The 16644-nt window shown below is 37.5% G+C and overlaps 6 protein-coding genes across 9 annotated transcripts; 2 read left to right on the top strand and 4 right to left on the bottom strand.

The window, feature by feature from the left end:
• The first annotated feature begins 383 nt into the window (after positions 1-383).
• Positions 384-2881, top strand: Trm7-32 (tRNA methyltransferase 7-32). Of its 2 annotated transcripts, none has more exons than XM_078192523.1 (5): positions 384-839; positions 1409-1478; positions 1573-1772; positions 1863-2274; positions 2498-2714. In XM_078192523.1, the coding sequence occupies exons 1-5, from the start codon at positions 719-721 to the stop codon at positions 2577-2579; spliced, it is 885 nt and encodes a 294-aa protein (XP_078048649.1). In that variant the 5' UTR covers positions 384-718; the 3' UTR covers positions 2580-2714. The 2 variants fall into 2 exon arrangements, with proteins under 2 accessions (XP_078048649.1, XP_078048648.1); XM_078192522.1 differs by having other exon boundaries at positions 387-839; positions 1863-2257; positions 2498-2881.
• Positions 2882-3214: 333 nt separating this feature from the next.
• On the top strand, positions 3215-4508 carry LOC144476017 (putative U3 small nucleolar RNA-associated protein 11). 3 transcript variants are annotated; one of them, XM_078192528.1, is made up of 2 exons: positions 3215-3415; positions 3496-4508. In XM_078192528.1, exon 2 carries the CDS (start codon positions 3521-3523, stop codon positions 4280-4282), a length of 762 nt encoding a protein of 253 aa, XP_078048654.1. In that variant the 5' UTR covers positions 3215-3415; positions 3496-3520; the 3' UTR covers positions 4283-4508. The 3 variants fall into 3 exon arrangements, with proteins under 3 accessions (XP_078048654.1, XP_078048653.1, XP_078048651.1); XM_078192527.1 differs by having other exon boundaries at positions 3216-3415; positions 3510-4508; XM_078192525.1 differs by having other exon boundaries at positions 3218-3397; positions 3510-4508.
• On the bottom strand, positions 4481-5659 carry LOC144476019 (uncharacterized). The gene is given in 6 exon segments (XM_078192530.1): positions 4481-4728; positions 4816-4941; positions 4944-5066; positions 5131-5217; positions 5345-5479; positions 5578-5659. Coding segments are annotated over 6 exon segments (720 nt in total). The 3' UTR covers positions 4481-4561.
• A 610-nt stretch (positions 5660-6269) lies between these two features.
• Positions 6270-7778, bottom strand: LOC144476018 (uncharacterized). The gene is made up of 3 exons (XM_078192529.1): positions 7130-7778; positions 6545-6693; positions 6270-6464 (listed from the first exon to the last, which is right to left on the bottom strand). The coding sequence occupies exons 1-3, from the start codon at positions 7509-7511 to the stop codon at positions 6270-6272; spliced, it is 726 nt and encodes a 241-aa protein (XP_078048655.1). The 5' UTR covers positions 7512-7778.
• A 355-nt stretch (positions 7779-8133) lies between these two features.
• On the bottom strand, positions 8134-9399 carry LOC144476574 (uncharacterized). The gene is made up of 3 exons (XM_078193683.1): positions 9309-9399; positions 8940-9224; positions 8134-8510 (listed from the first exon to the last, which is right to left on the bottom strand). Exons 1-3 carry the CDS (start codon positions 9397-9399, stop codon positions 8134-8136), a joined length of 753 nt encoding a protein of 250 aa, XP_078049809.1.
• A 488-nt stretch (positions 9400-9887) lies between these two features.
• LOC144476013 (uncharacterized) lies at positions 9888-15798 on the bottom strand. Its single transcript, XM_078192521.1, is given in 7 exon segments — positions 9888-11349; positions 11630-11798; positions 12651-12740; positions 12903-13085; positions 13854-13940; positions 15560-15635; positions 15637-15798. Coding segments are annotated over 7 exon segments (1851 nt in total). The 3' UTR covers positions 9888-10265.
• Between the last annotated feature and the right edge of the window lie 846 nt (positions 15799-16644).

Genomic DNA, 16644 nt, shown 5'->3' with positions numbered 1-16644 from the left:
GGCATCAACTAAGTTTATGATCTGCATAACCAGAGGCGCTATTTATAACTACGTTCGCGTGATCACGCAACAAATCAATATATTTATTACTTTATATACTTTCGAGCCAATTCATTAATTATATTTAAAAAAATGAATAACTAAATTCGATATTTTGAAATTTCGCAAAAATGTCCTGTTTTGCAGATGTCCTTAACATTTCTTTAACAAGTATGTAACAAAATACTCCTTCAGAACATTGGATATTATAATCATTGGATCAAGACCTTATGAAGGAAAAAATCGGTGAGATATTACGAAGATAAAATTGAATGAGACGTTACAGAGGGAAAATTAATTTTAAATCCATAACATCACACCGAATTTTCTGAATCTTTCATTAAGTAGTAAGAAAAGCGTATATGAGTAGCTTATTATGAAAGTCTCAAAGTGTCAACAAATTTTTTGGATATTTTTCGAAAAATATAAGTGAACAATTGAAACTAATCGGCGAGCAATTATGAGAAATTAATAAGCAACCTTATAAGCTATATTTCATTAATATTGATTAATATAGGGTGCCTGCATCACGTGGGTAGTAAACTGTGATATCTCGTTTGTGGTACTACATTGTGTTTGATCTGTGCTTATAACCACGTTTATTCAGACTTACACCCTCTTACACTACCTACAGTGTTTATAAACAAATAAATATTGCCTATGTGCAGTATAATTAGAGATGGGGAAAACATCTAAAGACAAACGTGATATATATTATCGTCGAGCGAAGGAAGAGGGTTGGAGAGCAAGAAGTGCATTTAAATTACTCCAAATAGACAATGAATGCCACATATTAGATGGTTAGTATTGCATGCAAGAATAACAATACAATGCATACACTAGAGAGCAAAACTGAGTCGATATCATTTAAGACAGAATACATACATACGAAAAGAGTATTCATACACCACTAGGTGCTCTATCTTTAACGGGGGTAACATTATTTGTAGAACATTAATATAACAATGAAATACATTTAAATATAGAAGATTACCACAGCTTTCAAATGATTTAGTATTTCATTAAGGTTTAATCACTTTATTACAAAATATAAAACAAAATTTTTTAATTTAGTATACAAATAAGTTACTGAGATATACATATTGCTTTGTTTACATTTTTGTTACTGGTTCAACTAACAAAAGTTGAAGAATGTAACTTTTATACTTGTTTTTGTCAGTCCAACTTACTATCCTTTTTGCAAAAATGTTTTCAGGCATTGTATAATAGACTAATCTTCTAACGTTTCAAAATATATTAGTAGATTGGTCCAAATTTTAAAGTTATTATATTAGAAAAGGTATCAATTCAGATTTCTTCTCTAGTTTATTTATAAATGTAAAAACAATAATTTCTGATTTTTTCATAGGAGTGAACAAAGCAGTAGACTTGTGTGCAGCACCTGGCAGTTGGAGTCAAGTGTTGTCGCGTAGATTAAAGTAAGTATATTAGATTTAAAAATTGCTATAAAATATAAATTTTACTTAACTCTTTATAAAACAAGTGACATATTTTACATGTTTACATGTACAGTGAGAATTATAAGAAAGCTTTGGAAAATGCAAATGTGACAGCTCCAAAAATTGTTGCTGTTGACCTGCAAGCAATGGCACCTTTGGAAGGAGTTATACAAATACAAGGAGATATTACTAACATTACTACAGCAGAGAAAATTATTGCACATTTTGATAATGAGCAAGCTGACTTGGTAGTATGTGATGGAGCACCTGATGGTAATAACTTCATGATACAAATGCTAAAATAAAGAGTAAATTTATAAATGAATGATTAAAGATAACAGCATTTTAACAAATTAATTATAGTTACAGGGCTTCACGACATGGATATTTATATTCAATCCCAACTATTGCTGGCTGCCCTAAATATTACCACTCATATACTACGAAAAGGGGGCACATTCGTAGCAAAAATATTTAGAGCCAAAGGTGTTTCATTACTTTACTCTCAGTTAAAAATATTTTTTCCATATGTTTATTGTACAAAGCCTAGTAGCTCAAGGAATTCAAGCATAGAAGCTTTTGTTGTGTGTAAAGATTATTCACCTCCTGAAGGTTACAAACCTAATATGTTAAATCCACTCTTAACCCATAAATCATGTGATTTTAATGAACTGACTGGAGTTAATAGGGTTGTTGTACCGTTCATCGTTTGTGGTGACCTTAATCAACCAGATTCCGACACCTGTTATCCGCTGAATGTAAGATATTTATCAAGGTATATAAATAATGTTTTAAGCTCTTGAAAGAAATGATTTCTGAGGACGTTTAAAGAAATTTATTCTTTAATGAAAATGTTGCGCGTGTCTTTCAAAAATATTTTCAAGAACTTACAACATTCTGGTCACCCTTTATAATGTAAATACTGAAATTTATAATTCGAATTTATAGTTCTCCCTGGATATAAAAAATGTTGTATATCTATGTATAATTCATTACAGTACGATGGAAAGGAGTACAAATATCACGAACCAGTACAAACACCAATCGCACCGCCGTATGAACTGGCCTTATCTTTATTAGAAAATAGAGATACCGACTTCAGGAAACCTGATGTTAGTGTCGTAATAGACCATATAAACTCAATGACTATTTCAGATTTCAAGGAGCAAGCGAAACAAAAACGTAAAGAAACAAATGAAAAATTAGCACATCTGGGTACTGTTGAATCTACTAGTGAAAATACCTTAGATCTTACTGAGTGTGCATCATTATTAGATAATAAAAGTGGAGATAATGAATGAAAGAAATTTAATGTTGTTAAATTATGTATATACAATACAAAGTTAAGACGATATAAAATTGTGACAATGATGAGGTTGCTTTTCTTTACCATATTTTAAAACAAATTATTCCACAATATTGTAAAAGTAGGGATTGCGAAATTAACAGTAACGAAGATAGAACTTTGAGAAAAACAATGGGCCATATACAGCTTCATATCCATATACATATACAGCTTCGTGCTGTATATGTTTATCGTAAGAATATTTTTTAAGCTGGAACGTATATTTCCAGTATTTTAGTGCTCATTCAATCTATAGTGGATCCTGTCTTAGAAGTGAATAATTAGCTAATGAGAACAAAGAAAATTTCTATACCAACCGTACAGGAATAGTACTCATTACAGTAGTGCCAGCATAGGAAGTAAAAAAGCCTGCAGGAGTAGATCCCTTTACTTTACTATAGTAAAACTCTAGACACCAAAACTGGTATAGTACTATTCTCATCTAGTGTGACAACTGAGGAATTTTAATTTGTGATCATCATGGTTATGTTCTCCACTGTCGCTGTATTAACAACAAACTGATATAATTACTTCTTTTGCAAATAGTATTTGGGTACGTTTTTCCCATTAGGTAATATTACATATATACTAAAATTCCACTAAGAAAATTATTCCACATTACAATTATATATTTTCGTATCAATCTTATAGTTAACCTCTTTTAGGTGCAAGAATCATGTCTTCGTGGAAGAAAGCAGCGAAGTCAACGCAAAAAGCTCATAGAGAGAGACATCAACCTGAGTCTCGTAAGCATTTAGGTATTCTAGAGAAGAAAAAAGATTACGTTGCCAGGGCCAAAGACTACCAAGAAAAACAAAAAACATTGCAGCTTCTACGTAAACGTGCTCTCGATAAAAATCCTGACGAATTTTACTGCCACATGGTTAACTCTAAGATTGAAAGCGGAGAGCATAGAGAAAAAAGCAAAGATGATACTTCAACTCCAGACCAGATACGATTGATGGAGACTCAAGATATTCGCTATGTTGTTCATAAGAGAACCTTAGAAGCTAAAAAGATAGACAAGTTGCAAAGTCAGTTACATATGATTGATGCTGCAAATGAAATTCCAAATAAACATATATTCTTCCTGGAAGATTCAGAGGAAATGAAAAATTTTGATTTAGCCAAAAAGCTAGACACACACCCGGCACTAATCAATAGACGTACAAATAGGCCTAAATTAAGCAGATTGAAAGACATGAAGATGCCAGAAATAGACGAAAAAACGTTAAATAAAATTGAACAGCAAAAACATATGTCTTACAAAGAGCTACAAAAAAGGATTGACAGAGAACGCGAATTAACTATTGTCCAACAAAAGTTAGAAATGCAAAGGGCACTGAAAGATAGAAAGATTACTAAACCTAAATTGATATCCAAAGGCACTAAGAATTCTGCTCCAATATATAAATGGAAATTTGAAAGAAAACGATAGTTTATATTCAATCTCTTATTTCATAAATTTGTTTTCATCACAATTAATCTTTTTCATGCTATACAATTATGTCTAATTAATTAACATATTACATTCTGGCAGTCTACATATTGTTGATTTTTTTCAACATCAATAGTAATGTTATCCACAGAAGAACAACTCACTGTTCATAATAAAATCTACTATCTTCTTCTGAGATTCTCTAATAAATAAAATCTAAATCTAATATTCTCTTCTACAGATTCCTTTCTGTATTAATCAATACTTTGTAAACATTAATTAATCGATGTCTATTACTGTTGCTGAACTTCCTGTTATCGTTATTATTTCCACATCTGATGTCGTTTCTTCAGTTTTTACTTTGGGTGGCGTCATCGTAGTCGTCGTTGTTGGTTTCATAGCGGTGGTCGTCGTGCTCATTGTTGTCATCATCTGACTGCTGGACGCTGCTGGCATTCCAGGTTTCATCGTGGAAGTTGTTGCAGCCATCATTTTAGTAGTAGCATTGGTCGCCATTTTCGTAGTGGCAGTGCTCATCGTTACAGGAACCGTTGATAAGCTAACGCAATCGTAATTTAGTTGCCATATTCGTTTCTTCGCGTAGATATCCAGTCGAAGGCAAGCCGTAATCGACCTTAAAGAAGTACACGTAATGATCATGCACTTGTTATTATCTGAATATTAAAATCTTACCTAGAGAACTGATTCAGTTCCAAAACATTTATACAGGCGGTCGAGAAGAGACAACCGGGTACATTAATGCAAAACTTCAATGGCCTATAATCTGTAAAACGATAACATCAATTCTAGAAGAATTGTACTTTATAAAATAATGATACCACCGTTACCTGTAACTTTCCTAGATTTGATTACATCCGAATTCAACGTCACGTCAATTTTCACTCCATTTCCCTGGTAGATGAAGTTAACGCACACTGTACAAATGATTGCAGATTTCAAGAATGTACTTGTTCAACACAAATGATTAAGATAGTTACTGTTATTAAAGCAACTAGACTAAAACAAATAAAACACTACTAAATTAAATATCTATGAACTCACGATTTTTTTCAGCCTTGATGAATAAAATTGTAACAATCTGGCAACAAGAATACGCATAAGGCACTGAAGAGGTGCAAGATGGTCGAGTAGCCGTCACTGTTTTGTAATCCAAGAACCCTTTTGGAATTGAAAACCCTGCCGCACATTCAACGTTACATAAACTTTATTTTCCATATTTTCAAAAAATTAAGGGATCGATCACGAAACAAGAAAGTACATAAGTAAAAACCAACTTTCATCTGTGATAGCACCGGGCCAGTGAAAGAAGAAATGCAACCAAAACGAAATTAGGGCACTGCACATTCGAGAATTCATGCTCAGACTATACCAATGCACGTTTTACTATGATGTACTCGCTACTCAATTAACAGTACCGGTTGCGTTTGTCGTAATTTCAACGAGCACCACAGGCGATCGCTATTCCAATAACAATATTGTCAGATTTGGCCTCGGGTCAGTGGTTTCCCTACAGGATGTGCAGGATACTGATTGAGATATAACATATAAACTTTTTAGTGGACCTGTTTATTTCCTTTTATTCATCACTTTCTTCATCATTTTTTCTCTCGAATGTATATCGATTGTTAATGAAATGAATGCATTTCATAATAATTGTTTATAATCATTGTTTTATCTGAAACGCATATGTTACATTATATACTTAAACATTAAACTGAATTTCTTCATAAAGCATTTAATAAATATGAATTTCGTTTTGATATTACAGCATTTTTAAATCAATCCATAATAATCTCTGCAGGTACAGTTTGATTACAACAAATAATAAATAATATAATTATCGCATTATTCTTTCCATACAAAAAGGATATAACAGTTAAACATTATCATGCTGAGAATGGCACCAGTTGTGCACAATTGAGCAATTTGGTTGTTCACCCCGGTTGTACACAGAACTTGCACATCCTCATAAGTCGAGTATATCATCGTCGTCGTCGTCGTCGTCGTCGTCATCATCATCGTCATCGTCATCGTAATCATAATCATCGTCTTCCGCTCCGTCGTCGTCTGGTAAAAATTCTACTTGACCTATTCCACCTCCATCCTCTGGCTTCACCAGAGCTAAGCCATTGGAACCGAATCTGAGGCAATCTAATCCAACCTGGAAATGGATACGTCCATAATGAATCGGGTAACGGGAAATCTTCCTATAGTTCGAAGAAACTAGACTTGACAACTTACCTTGAATAATGTGGTTTCTCTGAATTTCCCCTCCATGTTTACGCACATATGAACGTTTCTTCCTTGGAAGTAAATGTTGTAGAACCTGATGCAAGCCTTGACGATCGTCAGTCGTGGCACTGGTACGCATATTGGGCGAGGGTTTTTGCCTAAAAATTTTCATTCGAAGAAGTATCCAAGCAATTTAATCTTATTAAAATTAATCCTTATACACTTGGAGAATTTTCATGGATTGCTTATAAAAAATTCGAACACATTTATTCGCGAAATAGAAAGTAAGGATTTAGGAGAAATGTAAAATGATAGAATGCTAGAAATAATTAGTTTCATTAAATGCAATCTGATAAGGAAATATGTCGATACAGATTTTATGAAACAAAAATGATTAATATTGGAAATAATATAATTATTAGTAGTTTTGTCGTGTTCCTGAGAGGTGTAGCGTACGAGTGCAAAGAGATAACAATCGACAGTTACTTTTTAATATGGTTAGAACAATTTGGAATATTCTATAAACCAGAAAGTTTTCTATCAGAGTTACTATTAACAATTAGGAACATTCACTTAAAGTTTGTTAAGACCTACCGGAAACTGTTCTCGTGTACAGGACTCTGTCGTTCATCGAAACTTTTGCAGTGAAGCTGAACTCATCTGGATCGTAGGTCACGTTCACGCAAGCTTTCTGTTTCCAGGTGTTATATAGAATCCTGGAGCAGCATCCACAGAGACCACCACCGCATTGACAAGGACCTTGCCTGGTTGCGGTGATCTGGCTACTCTGGTTCGTCGTAGTATTGTCAGCTTGTTTCAGTAACCATGTCAATTCCGTTATGTTCTCCAAGTACTTCCTCGAAGATGCATTCTTTACAGAATTTGTTGACCTCTGTTCGATGGGCCTCTTGCTGGCCGTTTCAGTAGAGCTTTGAATAATAAAAAGGACGAAAAAGAGCAAACAAAAAATTCTCATTGTTTGACTGGGAATTTAATAGCCGCGAGAGGACATCTTCGATGAACGATCGAGACTCGACTGACCGGTTAACGGACATCTGTACAATGACCTCGTTTTCTGGAGAAATTTAGGTTTGGCTGGAGCTGTTCACCTATATTTGATCGTTTAATCAATTTTTCTGGAAACCGGATCAAGGAAGAAGAAGCTGTAAGCAGGTTTCGCCAGGAAATCGAAAGTTTTGCCAGGAGGATGCACTTCATACTGATTTCTATAAGATATAGTCAAAATAACAGTTTATTGGTAGTCTCAATGTTATGCTTAACATCGCAAGATTAAATCGTAGATCAACTCTTACATGATTTCAGATACTCTACGTACATTTTAAGAACATGTTGCTGGAGACAACTTAAAATTGAATAATTCGTACATTGTAAAAACAGTATTATAAATACTCAACTTATCTAAAAGATATATATATACTTTACAAAAATATATAAATAAAAATGGTGTGAATTAATAAATAAACATTATCTACAAGAATTATTGCGCCAGAACTACTGTCACACATATGAACGATCTCTAATACGACGTCTCTATAAATTAATTAAATAATATAAATATAATCATCTATGGCAATGGGTTACGTCGATCGTAATTTAAGTTGTCCAATTTGAGCTTCCTCTTCGGGGCTCAACGTCGAAGTATAGTTCGCGTAGACCTCCAAATCTTGCTGTTCGAACTCTACCTCGTCGTAGACTTCGGGTTCCTCTACTATTGTGTGCATTTCAATAGTCGATGGGCTGGTGTCGTTCCTGATCTGCGTCCAAGAGATACCATCGATACCCACTTTCACGCAATTGAAGTGCAAGGTCAGGATCGGCGAGCCTATGATTCGAGTTTCCAAATCGATGCAGGTGTGGAGGTTTCTTCCTTCCGTGTGCAGGTCAAAGAAACGAATGCAGAAGTTGACGAAAGGCAGATAGGGCACTGGGGCGCACAGTGGCGGCGGATTTTTAGCTATAATAACACAGGCGGAATTTTTAAAGTTATAAACAGTACTACAACTTTTATGTCATGAAAGTAAGTGTAGTTAGTTAATAATCAAGGTTTTTAAAAAGTTGACCTCTTCGAAATTTTAAACAAAATGCAGTCAGCTAACTATCTTCTTTATTGCTTTGTCACTTTCCTTTTACGATTTTCTCGAAGCATTAAAATATATTATTATAGCATCATTGTAAATTGATTATTTATAGCGTGTGGGTCTTCATACGAATTCTCAGTCTCATGAATGGCTTCATGAAAGTTTTAAAAAGATTACAAATTCCTTACACCGACTGCAATAATAATCCATAATGATGGCTCATTTCAGGTGAAACAAAGACGCACAAGATGTCTTGCGGAAAAGTTTCCTGTTAGTAACTATATTTTAAGTATCAAGTAACTTACCAGAAAAGGTATTGGAATAGATCTCTCTCTCGTTCATGCTCAGCGCCATGTTGATAGCAAATGCAGAGGGGTCGTAAGTAAATTTCGTGCATGCGCGACGATTGAAATTCAGCGAGGTCAAATTAACGCCGGTACAACAGGTGCATTGCATATTCTCACAATGGCAGGGCAGACCTCTGAACGAGACCTTGGTTGACAAAGGATCTCTGCCAGAATTTTCCAGCTCCGGCGTAAGACTGACTCCAGTGTCCGGGTCATAATAAGTGGCAGTGTATTTAGAGAGATCTGTCAAATAAAATCATTACCTTTATATTTTCGACGCAATGGATGGATTCGCGTTGCTTCTATTTAATAAAATTGTGTTGTTACCTAGACTAAAGCTCTTGCTGTTCAACGTGGCAGCGGAAGTGGTCTGCACCGCGAGATACAATACGAAAACGCACAACGTCTTAGCCCACATGATCCCTGAAGAGAAAGGTCTGATTCCGGTCGGCTCTGGTCGAAGACTGAAATTAGGCTGAGCCACAACCTCCTCACGATGTCTCCAACTTCATTAATTATGCATAAACTTTCGATAGAAAGCAAGTTTGGTTCGAAGGGACCGTACGTGAAAGTGTACGAACAATGATTTTGTATTATTCCTGATATTCTTCTGCAAGCAGGCTCTGTAATATCCTCTGTAGTCGTACTGTAAATTACAGTAAACAGCACGCAGATCATAGTTACCTTGTAAGAGTACTTCAAAAACTTGCAGTAATGACATCGCAGAATGTGTCGTGGGTAAATTATCTTAACTTAGTGCTAATTATATCATTGCATGTACTATCTTTTCAATATTTGGATATCTGATCAGTTACTTTAATTTTAATTCATTTTTCTTGAGCAAAAACTACTATTCTCTATAGAAATAATTATAATTACAAAATGAAAACAATAAACTCTGCGAAAGTACACTTTTATTAAATTCGTTTAATTACAGTTTCAATAAATTAATTAAATAAGTACATATAAATACGTGCATGTCTTAAATATAAAATATATATACTAATCGAGCAATCCGATATGGCCAGGGTTACGGACGATATTCGCAACCGTCTGATAATGTTCGATTCCCGTCTTTGTATTAATCTTTTGAACGTTCTCTCCGTACTCATCGATAATCTCATTTACCAAAAGAAAAGAAAGAATTCATCAGTCTCCAATATTTCTTAATCTAGCCAACAATGACCCATTTGTTTGACAAAGTTCCTCCATGACGAGGATTCTGTCAAATCGACCGATCAATTGGGTTTGAATTATCGAATCACTGGCATGACAGTCGTGAACTCAATGCCTTATGACCTTGCTCTGCCGACCGCTTCTCGAGTGCCTACTCCTCGCCAAAAGTCCGCTGAGGCCAAGTTCGTAATCATCGTCCTCTGCTTCAGAGGACTCGTGAGTTTTCTTCACCTTTCTCTTCTTCACGTCTTCCTTATCGTCGTAAACGAGAGCACTGATCACAGCGTCCTCCGCCTCGTCGTCATCGTCATCTAGATCCTCCAGGTCCTCAGCTTTCTCGTCCTCGTCCTCTTCGTTCTCTTGCTGAGATCCTTCCTCTTTCTCGTCTTCGTATTCATCTTCATCCTCGCTGTCTTTCTCATCGTCATCAGCACCCAAGAGTTCTTCGTCGTCATCGTCATCGTCCAAGATATCGTCATCGTCGTCGTCGTCGTCATCGCTTCCTTTCACCGGTTTCTTCTTCTGATCGGTCTCGTTCTCGATCGCGTTGATACTGGTGCTAGTGAGACTCGGCTTTTTGTTCGTTTCTGGTACTGTCACCTTCTTCGATGGAAATTTTCCGGGTTTCGCGAACACTACCACTTTGTTCGACGCCTCCGTGACAATCTCTTCGGAAAGGTTCACTGGTTCGGTAACGGTGAACTCGTCGGAGTCTTCCGCGTCGGTGTCCTGTATCTGAACATTCTGGACTGGAATGTACAGGTTGTCTTCGCTGCTGTCCCCTGCGCTATCTCCAACGGTTAGTACTTGGTCAGTGTCTAAGGGTGCTGCGGGTGTAGGTTTTGTCAGAAGCGGAATCGTGAATTGAAGAAGAGGTGCAGCTGTGGTGACCTTCGGCTTCTTCGTTGTAGTTTCATCATCCCCGGTGATGATGTCCAACAAAGCTCCGAATCCAAGGACATCGTCGTCATCCTCCTCGTCGTCCTCATCTTCGGCTGACGAATTCGGTACAGAATTGGTCAAAGGAGAAACCTGCGAAGGGTCACTGACATCGTCGTCATCATCGTCGTCGTCATCATCTTCATCGGAACCGAGACCGAAGAAGTCGTCGTCATCGTCTTCTTCTGCCGTTTCTGTTTCGATCACTGGCAGTGGCTCTGCCGGGCGCAGTTTTAGGCCATCAGGACCAAACCTATAACAGAAATTATTTTTAATGATATATTTCAGTTCGACCATTTTAATAGTATTGTATCTCTGCTGGTTTAAGGCTAATAATTTAAAAATCGTTTATGTTCGAAAAGTGTTGTGTCTGTTGTCAAATATTTGATTTGCTTGTTACGGCTGAAGTGGCTCATCAGGAACGAGTGGGTTACGGTAATGATGGTATAAGTCACGTTTTTATAAAACCATTCGAATAAACATGCCTCTGATTGTAGTCTTTCTGTCAATTTTGTAAAAATGAAATTGATTACCTAAAGCAGCTGACACGCAAACTAGCTTCCAGTTCCGTCGACGACTGCAGCTCCAATCCAAGACATGCCTTGAAATGATTCTTGGCTTCGCGTTGGATGGAGTAGATCCTACCGCAGAATTTTGTGAATCCTCCAGGTAACGGGACGCAGACGGGTTTCGGGCTCTTCCCTGTAAATTAGGTCGGCGCCGTTATTAGTTGCACAGATCTAACCTTTTAGAAAACGCATTCCTTTGTGGGATCATTTAATGTATGCGAAACTTTCACCTTAGCACGCGTTCGCAACGGCCGCGGCCAGGCGACGCCTATGTGTTATGAATAACTTTGTTCTGACGCGACGCCAAGCGCCCGGTGCTTATACATCGAGGAGAAATTTATTTTTTCGGAACTGTAGACCACCGACCGGTAAAATGGGCTGTTTGCTTTTGTACGCGAAAGATTGGTGAAAGTCGAAATGTGTTTCTCAAATTCCGAGGGGGAGTCGGGAGAACCGCTTAACAGTTAACACTCTTTTTATTGACGCGGAGAACGGATCTAATGACAGAGGGTCTAGTGGAAAGATCTGGAAGAAATTCTTGATATTTTAAAACGTCTTATCATTTCTTTTGAAGCTTTGTAATTTCCTAGAAGGAAAAGAAGGTTTCTATCAATTGCGTCATTGTATTTTCTTTTGTAGTTAAACATTGATAAGAGAATGCTAGATCGAAAGAAATGAATAACATATACATATCAAATGAATTTTGTTTGAAATCTTCATCGCGATTTGGCTCGTTATTACAAGCTAAATGATTAATAGTTTAATTTAAGTAAACAAATCTATATTAAAGAAATTCTAGATGAATGTTAATTACTAGACCATAATTTTCATGCAAAAAATACTTATATATTATTTTCGGCATGCTAAAATTATTAATGAAAATTCTATTTGAAATCTATTCGTTGCAATTGATAAAGAAAAATTATATTTTACACAAAGGTCCTCAGTCTGTTATAGCATAGTATACTTCAACAAAGATACTTACCGTTTACGATAGTGCTCGTCAAAATGTTGTCACCGAAGCTAAGTTGCACCGCCAAGTTGTCCCCTTGGAGATACTGCAAGGATGCGCATCCTAAAAACAAAGAATCCATTTCATGTATGTAATTAGTTATTTCGCGAACACAGTTAGGAAACCAAGCATGACGCGTCATGAATGCATTATCTCGTTATCTCAGCTGTTATACTTTCTAACGTCCGCGTTCTAATACCTTCAATTAAGTCACAGATTAATTACCTGGTCCCTGCAGCTGCACTAATGGTATATGGAAGTCCCGGCAACAGTTGCATATGTTCTCGTTGCAAGTACAGTATCTGTTGACGTTATCGGTCGCTTGTTTCAACGACAGCGTCGATATACCAACGTTGCTCTGCTTGGAACCATTGTTGGTGATGGCTCGCTGCTCGGTCTGATTACGATCTACGAAAAAAAATCCCTCAATATTGTATTTCATGTTCAACATTTCAGTGATATCAGCGGTATTGATTAGAATGATAAATCCTATTGATTGATTAAAACAAAGCAAGAATTAAGGATTCTAGAAGCATTTTCCATACATATGGTGATGTGAATAATTTTAGACTCATCACAACATAGCAACAAAGCACACCATTGTACAATTATTGAAAATCACTACGGATTTCAAATTCATTAGCATTTTGTCGTACCGTTTCCATCAGAATGATCGATACTTTTTTCTAATAGTTTCTTAAGAGAAGAGTTTCTTATTTGAAAGCTTAAATACCGATGACGAGAGACCACACTTTTGTTTCGACTCATAGGACTGGAATAACCTTCGTAATTAACGTCAAAACGTTAAACACATCCAACGCACATGAAATTCATTCAATTAAAATTATATTCACCAAATAAACAGAGAATAATTTGCCAGAACATCTGTAAGGTTAACTCCATGCAATTTGATCGAAATCGCGCTCGTATCGATCTAATATGCGCAAATTAGATACTAAGTAATATTTACATTCTTTTACGTAAGAAAATATGAAAGTTGATTGAACGTTGCACAGATAATTGACTCTTTAGGCCACGAAGCGTGAAGAAACCTTCTACATTCCACAGTATGTCATCCGCAGTGAGTCTCCAGCACCGATACACTAACATACTTATTACCTTTACTTCCCTTTCAGCGGAGAAATTGATAAAAGCAAGTATGAAAAGTCGTATTACCGATAACTCTGCCGTAGGCAGCGAACGCGATCAACAGCAGGATCAGCAACAGCTCGAAAACCACCGACAGTCGCATCTTTTTGTTCCCTCTGCAACATAAAAATCAAGAATGCGATGAATGTTACCCGTGACTGATCTATATGCGGGAACACGTGGGCCCATCATTCTCATGGAAAGCCCGCAAACGTCGAGCGACCGTGCTATCGATGTTCCACGGTTTTCTATATTCTGCGATTTCGGTGCGGTTCAAAGGAATGACGTTGAATCGGGACGCATTGATATTCTATGCGTCGGAACGGCTTCCGTACCAGTTGTTTCGCTATGCGCAACCTCAATGAGACGTTCTCGCCAATTTTGACCGTGCTCCAACAGGAAACCGAATATATATGTAATATCTATTCAAGAAATGTAAATATTGTTAGGGATAAAGAGTTCAAAAGGATGCATTCTTTATTTAAATTACTCTGATTATGTTAAAGTTTCTGGATATTCTGATTTATCAATTAACTTGCTTAGCAAGAAACACAAATGTTACGTAAAGTACGCAGCAAGTACAGTGATTGATTTTTGGAATTAAAAGTAGAGGATTCTTTTCTTGCTGAGACAATATTATTACCGTTTCCGTCAGTAAAAACTTTGGTATTTACAACAAAATTTCGATTATTAGAACCACCTATATAAAATCACGTTACACGCGGAAATATGTATACGAACCAACACTATAACTTGTAATAATTACTAAGACCCTAATCCTAACACTTTAACCACGCGACTGTTCTATCATGTTCCTGTCTTCTGGCTAACTCGAATAATCAACGTACTTAAGAAACGTTTGACCGAGAAAAGCAGTGGTCTTATAGAAGTTTCAACCTAAAAATTTTCACAAGATTTGTTCTGGTCCGAAGCGGCTGTCCAAGGAAGAGGAGCCCGAGACACTCACGAATTGCTTGACAGGAAAGCTAACGGAACCGCGAAGCGTGTCGCGCGGGACTACCGGATGCAGGGAAACGGTGTGAACAATACGACCACGTGTTACGCTCGTTAACGATAACGTATCGCGAAGGGTGAGACACGGTTGCCTGTTCGCGTGGAGAGCAATCATTTCGAGCAGGGAGAGAAAGAGAGGAAAGAGAGAGAGAGGGGAGAAGGAAAGGAAGAAAGAAAGAGAGAGAGAAACACGCGGGAGAAACGATCTCTACAGTAACCTCGGGTTTCGAGCTGAGAATTCGCACCGGCTCGCACAAGGTCTGGAAGCTCTCGTCAGTCGGCGACCGGTTGACCTAAATCCCGGTCACGGTCAAAGACGAGTTGCGCGTTGTTCAGCTGGTACTTTGGTGACTCGACTAAGGAAGCACATGCGTTTGCGGATGCACATGCTTCCTATTGTCTTCGTGCTCGTGATCATGAGGTTAGAACGGGGAACGGTACACCACGGTATGTTTGTTTGATCCATCGTATTATGATTGTGACAACGAGATAATGAGACGAACTATATCAAATCTCTCTTTTCGGACAGTTTTCGATCGTCCAGAGCGTGCCGACAAAAGATTACTGGGTGAGGCAGAACGTTTCAATTCGTGCATGGTAATTTAATTTGGAATTAAGAAGAGTTCGAGATACCCGGAAATTGATGAAAATATTACGTCATGGGTTCAAACAGAAGTGTCCGCAAAGAAAAGAGGAGACTGTCAAGGTGTTAGAGTAACGACGTAGGCTCACCTGTGCGTCGACGGACGAAATCCAAGGTAAAAATGTTAGAAGCCGAGCGATCCTTCGGAAAAAAAACGTCTCTCCTCGTCGCACCCTTCCGCTCTTTTTTCCGACTCTTCGTCTTACGGAGGCCAATGTCTAACTGAAGTTGCCGCCCAACTCCCCCCAAAGGTTTCTTTAAAAGTCGGTCAAGCCACCACCACCTACCTCACTCGACGTTCCGATTATTAAGCATTCTAATACACTCTAGGTAAATGAGACGATGATTCCCCACCAGTAGAGGTAGCCCAGGTGATCCAGACTCCGAACGTTGAACGTCGTCGTTTCGACGACGAAAGTTCCGGGGAAGTTTTCGTTGCCTCGTTGACCCGATGATGGTGTCACGGTATACATCCGGATCAACCGGTGCCAGCTTGGCCCTCAATGAACGATTTACTCTCGAACAACACGAATATGGCTCAGTCCGGGACATCGTGATTCCGAGTTCCGATGAAAGGGACGGAGAACGCCAATGATCGATCGTATCATCCTCGCTAACAAGTATTCATTATTTTGCCACATTGATTACATGTTTGCGTGACGTGACTTCTGGTTTAGAAGCAAAGAGTCCGTTGTCGGACAAGACAAATCAAGCTGAATTATTAACTAACCGTGATAGAGGGTAAAGCGCGGACGTGGCAAAAAGAGTGTGCCCGAGGTTCCTGTTTAGCTCGACATTCACATTCAGCTAGAAGTTTCGATGGACCGATTTTCTATTCGTACTACTTATGCTACCGCTCGCGAGTTCGCGATCATTCGTTTGACGAGATAGAAACTTCGTCGTTATCTAAAAAGATGTAATATTATAATTAATAGTCTAAAATTATCGCGTTGTGTTATTTTTGTTTCTTTTGCTAAAAGATATCCTGTAGTCTCTCAGTGAAGATTTTGATACACAGAAGCCGATAATTTAATGAAACGGAATTACATGACATAATTAGTCAGGCTATTTTAATGTTTGTTCTATTTGAGGCAGTCTGTGGAGCTGTTTTATATAATAATCATTCGTAAAAACAAACCTTTTTTAAAATCGCTATTTCAG

Source organism: Augochlora pura, chromosome 10, assembly GCF_028453695.1.
Source record: "Augochlora pura isolate Apur16 chromosome 10, APUR_v2.2.1, whole genome shotgun sequence".
NCBI lineage: Eukaryota > Metazoa > Arthropoda > Insecta > Hymenoptera > Halictidae > Augochlora > Augochlora pura.
This window is presented reverse-complemented; position numbering and strand designations above follow the sequence as displayed.

Coding starts and splice junctions, on each gene's coding strand:
- LOC144476018 (XM_078192529.1), bottom strand. CDS start 7,511: ATGAGAATTTTTTGTTTGCTCTTTTTCGTCCTTTTTATTATTCAAAGC. Junction 6,694..7,129: donor GTACACGAGAACAGTTTCCG/GTAGGTCTTAAC, acceptor GAAAATTTTTAG/GCAAAAACCCTCGCCCAATA. Junction 6,465..6,544: donor GAGAAACCACATTATTCAAG/GTAAGTTGTCAA, acceptor ATCCATTTCCAG/GTTGGATTAGATTGCCTCAG.
- Trm7-32 (XM_078192522.1), top strand. CDS start 719: ATGGGGAAAACATCTAAAGACAAACGTGATATATATTATCGTCGAGCG. Junction 840..1,408: donor TGAATGCCACATATTAGATG/GTTAGTATTGCA, acceptor ATTTTTTCATAG/GAGTGAACAAAGCAGTAGAC. Junction 1,479..1,572: donor GTGTTGTCGCGTAGATTAAA/GTAAGTATATTA, acceptor TTACATGTACAG/TGAGAATTATAAGAAAGCTT.
- LOC144476017 (XM_078192528.1), top strand. CDS start 3,521: ATGTCTTCGTGGAAGAAAGCAGCGAAGTCAACGCAAAAAGCTCATAGA.
- LOC144476574 (XM_078193683.1), bottom strand. CDS start 9,399: ATGTGGGCTAAGACGTTGTGCGTTTTCGTATTGTATCTCGCGGTGCAG. Junction 9,225..9,308: donor CAGCAAGAGCTTTAGTCTAG/GTAACAACACAA, acceptor TTTATTTGACAG/ATCTCTCTAAATACACTGCC. Junction 8,511..8,939: donor CTATTCCAATACCTTTTCTG/GTAAGTTACTTG, acceptor GTGTTATTATAG/CTAAAAATCCGCCGCCACTG.